The following is a 7,267-nucleotide window of genomic DNA, read 5'->3' on the forward strand; positions in this document are numbered from 1 at the left end:
GCATGATTAAATTCATTTCAAGATATCAATAATTAGGGATAAAAATAATCATTTTTATCATTTCGAGCTTGATGGTATTTTTCTTTTATAGAGTTGAGTTAAATCGAAAATATTTAGTAACTTTGAACTTCAAATATAAGGGAGATTGTTATAAATACAAAAAAAAAAATCAGTAACCTATTTATCATTTACCACGTCATTGCAATTTGGCACAATTAAAAATCAAACTATTAGGCTAAAATATTAAATTTTATGTCTAAAAAAATAAAAAAATAAGTGAATTTGATATAAATTTAAATTTATATAAAAATAAATTTAATTATTATTAAATTAAATATTTATATTAAAATATATATAAAATTAATTAAAAAATATTTATAAAAAATAAATAAATTTATATATAAAAATTTAATATAACAGTAAATACACTTATTCAAGCAGCATGGGTTGAGTCTCTCTACGTACACATTCTAATCTTTTAGGAATTAGCAAGTCAACGGACTCCGAAAGAATGACGTCATCTTCCACGTCACCATCCACCTCGTGTTAGCTCTTTCACTTCCTCAGTTATAAGTAACTACGCAAGCTGTCAAGCCCTTCACATTCAGTGTCTTCTTCCCTCACTTTCTAAACCAAGCTATAAGCATCATCTCCACGCGCCATGTACAGTCACACTAACCCTACATTCCCACGCGCCGACGTCGTCCTTGGCGACCACTCTTCGTCTCCCGACAGTACTGCTGCATCGGCGTTCATGTCAGTGTCGGGTCAGTTCCCGTCTCACTTAATCATCCCTGACCACCTCGCTGGAGTCGAGGTGGGTAGTACTACTACTAGCGGGTACAGTAGCTATGGTTCGCCGAGTTCACTGACGAGTGGTGGAACGACGACTCAGCAGCCGAGTTTGATCCAGAGGAGTATTAGTAGCCATTCCCTTGAAAAGAATGGGTATCATTGTCATTTCGCATGCCCTCAGGATTTTCTTGTCTTGGACACCAGCCCTGTGAGAAGGGTTTTTAGCACTGGTGATTTGCAGGTAAACCTAATTTTATTTATTTTCTTTCAATTACCAAAAAAATATTATATTTCTTCTCTTTTTATTTTTAACTTAATTATAAAAATTGAAATTCAAATGTTTAGATAAATGGGCACTGGTATGAATTTTCTATGTTTAAAGAACACTAATTTTTGAAATATGGTGCAGCATGAGCACAAAGCAGACAGCCCATTATCAAGTGAGAGCAGGGCAATAATTGAGAGTATGAGCAAAACATGCAAATACAGTCCAGAGGAGAAGAAAGAGAGAATTGAGAAGTACAAAAGCAAGAGGACACAGAGGAACTTCAAGAAAAAGATTAAGGTCATTATCTAAATTAATTATAGTTCCTCTAATAAAATGTTAAGACATAATTAAAACCCATTAATTCATACATTGATTATTATTATTATTATTATTATTATTATTATTATCAGCAATAACACAGTAGTAGTACAGTACACTTTCATGGACATATAGAGCTGCTCTCTCTATAGCACAACTTGCAAATTGGTTCTTGCTTTTTTTTTTCTGGCTTGCCTACCATTTCTGTATGCTTTATGTCAAATCCAACTTTATTTTTCTTACGTAAGCGACACTGTTTGATAGAAGTTGCAACAGTTTTTGTTTGAATTAGTGGACTCAGGACGACAAGCTATGGACTCTTGATCAATAATGACTCATAATTAATAAATTCCAATAAGTTAATCTCGGCTTTTGTGATATTAGTCAAAATTTAACACATCCTGTGACATATGCAGGCTTATTCCATTCTTCAATATAATCACATTGAGCTAACACCATCATGTACAAGTTTGTCTTTTTCAGCTTCTTCCATGGACGGCCATGACAAGATCATTAGTATTATCATCTGCTCTTTTTTTTTTTTTTTGTTAGTATCTGGGAAGGTGTTTAATCATGGTGACATTTGACGTCCACTACTCTTAAATGCTCTGACTTTTACTGTTAAGACGTTATTTATGGTTATTAATATTATAGTACTTATATTAATGAATTTTAATTTTTTGGATGTTTCAGTATGCTTGTCGGAAAACATTGGCAGACAGCCGGCCGCGCATTAGAGGAAGGTTTGCAAGTAATGGTGAAATGGAAAAGAATCGTCAACCCCAATGGAGCAATGTAAGTGGGGAAGAAGACGAGGACTATGACGATAATTGGATTGACATTCTGGATGCATTTTCAGCAAATTCAATTCCTTAATTAATCTTAAAAAAAGACTGGCTTGTTAGCTATAGCTGCAGCTCTTTGCGTGCGTCCTTTTAGCTAGTTAGTATATTTTGTGATTCTAGCTAGCTAGCTAGGTTGCATAGGTTGCTTGTTTCTCATTATTATCATTATGCAATTTGACATGTTCTTTAGCTTGAAGCCTATGTAAATATATTTTGTTTGATTTCGATTCTAATGTAGTCCCTTGATTATGGTGGCAATATGTGTTGTATTCTTTATTTCTTTTTTTTTTTTATCATTAGTTTTAATTGAAACTTGAACTCGAGATTTAATCATCTGAAGATAACTATAGAGCTACTAACTAAAACAAAATGATTGTATTCTCAATTTTTAATACTACAAAGGACTACATTATAACTTAAAAAGATTAAGAAACAGACGTTAATATAGGTCTACTGAAAGGCCGGTTTTGATATGATTCGAACTTGAATTGATGGTTTTGATTTATAGTTTTGAGGAATTGAATAAGTCAATTGAGGTTCTTCGATTTTAGTTCGATTTCGAACTTATTTTCAGTTTGATTTTAATTTTGAAAATATTCAATTGTTAAAATTTTTATTTTTTAAAAAAATTCAATTTAATTCTAAATTGAACCGATCAATTCTCATCTCGTTCTGATCAAATTCAATATTCATATTGATCAATTCAATCTAATCCCAATTTTAAATCCCCCCTTGGCCAAGTATAAATTAAGGCAAAAGTCACTATCGTTGCACTTAAGTATTGGCTAGAGATTTTGTTGGTTTATTTTCTTACATTTTTTTACTTTAGGATAACTAATAAGCCTAAAAGCTTAAAAAACGCATAGTGGTGTGCAATAAGATAGTTAGTCATGGCGCATAGTTAGTCATTGCACAATACTCTTATTATTGGGAGGAAGGATGGGTTGGTCAAAGTTTTTGCTTGTGCATCGAGGGAATGTCTTGTTCCTATATATAAAAGTCTTGGAAAGTGGGGAAATTACCATGAGGGTGTGAGTTTGAAATTAAATTACTAAAAGGGGGTGTGGTAAAAAGTATTTACCAAAGGGGGGTATTTTTGATGACGTAGAGGAGAGAAAGAGACTCCAGTATAAATAGCGACCAAGTACTAAATTGTAAAATAAAAACTTATTTTGAACTAAAATGTAAAAGAAAAAAGATTACCCAGCTAGGTGCTACCCGTGATAGCGCCAAGCTGTTGAACATTAAGATTCTCTCAATTTCCTAAGACTTGAATGTCTGAAAAAAGGACCGAGACTGACCTGAGTGTCTGAAAAAAGGATGAGGTTTGACTGAGGCAACTGGGTGCTACCCATGGTAGCACCTAACTGCTGCGTCGTGGGGCCCAGCTAGCACGTTGGAGGCTGCTACCCATGGTAACACCTAGCTGCCATGTGTCACTCAACCCTGTCTCACTTCACATCAGCAGTCTTACTTCACACTGACAGTAGTCTCTAAGTTCCATGGCAAGTAGACTCTGGTTATAGTAGCACCTAGTAGTGCTATTTATACCGCGCCCAACTCCCACCTCTCATTTTATGCACCAGTATTTCATTTTATAGATGGGCACTGGAACCTTATGCATAGGCTCTCTCCAACATTTTAAGGTATTTATAGTATATATGTATATATGTTTCTTTTTTTCAATTATATGTGATAATAAATTTGATATTAAAGAAAATAATTTATATATTAGTAAAATACTTTAAAAATTTTGTAGTGAAATTATATATTATATAATTATTATAATAGTGTAATTAATGATTTGCATTAGTAAAATTAAAAAAATATTAGTAATAAAATTTAAATATTATGTTGTAAAATTTAAATTTGAAAATTTATTAGGTTTATAATATGATTTTATGTGTAAAGAATATAACAAAGTAGTTAAAAAAAGGAAGAAAAATAATAATGTTATTTTGTATATTTATTCACAAATTTGTTGAGGGAAAAAATTAGGTGAAATTAATATAAAATGTAATTGAAATGTTGTAAATAATGAAAAATATTAAAAGTACAATAAGTTAAAAAATGTTGAGGTAATTTTTTTTAATGTCTATTGTACTTTTTGATAAAACTAATTAGGTAAAATATAGATAAAATATTACATAACTTTTTTAAGAAAAATTTTATAGAGTATTTAAAATAAATATGAGGTAAATTTATATTATTAGAAATAATTTATTATGTAGTATAAATGTCAATATATTATTAGATTTAGGAAAATAGGATAAAATCTGTATATATATTATTTTTGATGTCTAATAAATTTAGTAGTATGGAAAAAAGTTTGTATTAGTAAATATGTAAAAATAAAAATTATTATTAGTGAAATTGTTATATTATGTTGTAAAATTGAAATTAGGGAAAAAATGTTAAAAGTACAATAATGTAAAAGAAATAGATTGAAATGAATTTTTTTTTTTTTTGTAATATGTCTTATATGTGAAATATTTAAATTTATATTATTATAAAAAAAATTTAATTCTATACTTTAATTGTGAATATGTTATTTGATGTAAAAAAAAAAAGATAAATTTTTTATTGCCTAGTTAATCGTTAATTTATTACAAATAATAAGATTAAAATTTTATATTGTTGCGCTTATTGATCCGATTGGTTTAATAGAAAAACAAATTATATTATGTTTCGGTTTGCCCTCATATATTAACTAGTCCAATTGTCTGAAATGATATTAAAATTTTTATATCTAAACTTTGTGTTGTATTTACGTTTTATTTTAAATATTTATTATAAATTATAAGAAATGTTATTTTTTGCATGTGAAGATGTCAAGTTCACGTTTTGCTACTGTGTACTGGGATGACAATATTATTTTGGATGACGATGGATATGATTATTGTGGGGGTGGATCAGCTGTGTTTAGCATTGGTAGTAGATTAAAATATACAAATCTCGCGATGAGAATAGTACATACAATTTCCCTAATAGAAGGATGCGAATTCATTGAGCGTATCCTGTTTAGAAAACAAAAAATAAGCAGAGGTATTTTGAATTGGACTTGCATGGATTTGAGAAATGATCATGATATGTTAATAATGTTTATTTCATTGAGCAAATTGGAGGTTTGAAATCGATAGAATTGTATGTTGACATTTATCGACCCGATGCTAGTGTAAATGTTACAGATAAAGCTGGCCCATCAAGTGTTGGTACATCAAAAAATCTTGAGGTTGCGGATGATGTCAATAACAATGCAACTGACATTTGAATTCAATGTCATGATGTTGGTTCAAGTCAATTAGATAACGAAGATGAATCGGACGACAGTGATTATTGCATCAATAACGAAGATGATGAAGATTCTAAAGATGAAGATGAATTTTTTTGTGATGATGATGACATAGATAAAGATGATTGTGGTGCCAACTTGAATTTGGTTAATTACTATAATACTAATGTGTCAAACCCAGCTATCCCGATTGTGCCTCCTCCACTTTACTCGAAAATATATTTTTCCTTATTAACTGTTGATACATTCTCAAAACCGATGTCTTCTTCACTTTGGGATGAGTCGAGTAAGTTTGAAGTTGGTATGTTATTTTCGTCAAGGGAGGCTGTTAAAAATACTGCTAGAAAATATCACATGTTAAGACACCATGACTTTTGCAAGGAAGAGACCAAGACTCGAACATATGCTATTAGATGCAATGATAAGAATAGTAACTGTAAGTGGAGAATGCGTGCGTCCCAACAGAAAGGTTTAGATATATGAAAAATTACTCGTTACAATAGACCTCATACGTGTTCAAAACCAGCCATCTCAAACGATCATTGCAAATTAAATTCAAAAATGATTTGTCATTTCATAATGCCTATAGTTGAAGAACAACCAAGTGTAAAGATTTCAGCTTACAAGCTGAATTTAAAGACAAAATCAATTATGAACTGAGTTATAGAAAAACTTGGAAGGTAAGGCATATGGCAATTGTGAAGATTTATGAAGGTTAGGAAGAATCTTATGGTTGGTTGAGACGATTAATGATAGCATTATGTAAGCAAAACCCTAGATCTCCTATCCTAATTGAAGATGAGGAATTATTTATCAATAATCGTTTAGTTTTGGGATACAGGGTTTTTGACAGAATGTTTTGGTCATTTAAACAATTAATAGAGGGATTTAAGCATTGTCACCTTGTCATATGCATTGACTCCACATTTTTGGACGGGAAGTATAAGGGCTGTTATTTTGTGCAATAGCCCTAGATGGAAATAACCATATATTTCCCATTGCATGGGCTATTGTTGATTGTGAAGATGGAAGGAATTGGGACTGGTTTATGAAATATTTAAGAGTGTTTTCACTAACCGAAAGAGATATGTGTCATATCGGATAGACACAAAGGGATTATAAAGGCAATAGAGGATGATTGGTGGCAACCTCCAGCAGCTCATCACCAGTTTTGCATTCAACACATCTTAAGCAATTATAATACCAAGTTTAAGAATCCAGCCATGAAAGATGCGTTACGTAAGGTTGGTTAGTACAAATACTATTATGTTTTTTTTAATTTAAATAGAATAATAATATCAACCAATAAGTGATAAAAAAAAATGTTTTCGTTCTTAATCATTACAAAAAAAAATGTTTTCGTTCTTAATCATTACAGATCATCAAAACCACAAGAAAAAATTTTATGAATCAATGAACAAAATTTGAGATGTGCATTAAGAAACATATGATTGGGTAGTGAAGATAGATTTACAAAAGTGGACTCGGTCTCACGATGAAGGCAAAAGGTATGGTTCAGTGATGATAAACACTGTTGAGTCTGTGAATGGAATGCTTAAAGGATTACGTGCATTACCAATAACTGCAATGGTAGAAAAAATATTTTATCAATGCATGGAGTATTTTAATGCACGACGCACGATGTTTTGGGAATAAGAACAAATAGGCTTTAAGTTCATGAAATTATGTAGCAAAATTTTGCAAGAAAATGTACAAAAAGCTAATGGACATCATGTATGGGTCTTCAAC

At 30.9% G+C, this 7,267-nt stretch overlaps 1 protein-coding gene across 1 annotated transcript; it reads left to right on the forward strand.

Annotated features, from left to right (window-relative positions):
• The first annotated feature begins 606 nt into the window (after positions 1 to 606).
• LOC110665393 (uncharacterized) lies at positions 607 to 2,484 on the forward strand. Its single transcript, XM_021825480.2, has 3 exons — positions 607 to 1,036; positions 1,205 to 1,360; positions 2,075 to 2,484. The coding sequence occupies exons 1-3, from the start codon at positions 662 to 664 to the stop codon at positions 2,255 to 2,257; spliced, it is 714 nt and encodes a 237-aa protein (XP_021681172.2). The 5' UTR covers positions 607 to 661; the 3' UTR covers positions 2,258 to 2,484.
• Positions 2,485 to 7,267: the final 4,783 nt, after the last annotated feature.

Source organism: Hevea brasiliensis, chromosome 1 (assembly GCF_030052815.1).
Source record: "Hevea brasiliensis isolate MT/VB/25A 57/8 chromosome 1, ASM3005281v1, whole genome shotgun sequence".
In the NCBI taxonomy this organism is placed as follows: domain Eukaryota; kingdom Viridiplantae; phylum Streptophyta; class Magnoliopsida; order Malpighiales; family Euphorbiaceae; genus Hevea; species Hevea brasiliensis.

Coding starts and splice junctions, on each gene's coding strand:
- LOC110665393 (XM_021825480.2), top strand. CDS start 662: ATGTACAGTCACACTAACCCTACATTCCCACGCGCCGACGTCGTCCTT. Junction 1,037..1,204: donor TTAGCACTGGTGATTTGCAG/GTAAACCTAATT, acceptor AATATGGTGCAG/CATGAGCACAAAGCAGACAG. Junction 1,361..2,074: donor ACTTCAAGAAAAAGATTAAG/GTCATTATCTAA, acceptor TGGATGTTTCAG/TATGCTTGTCGGAAAACATT.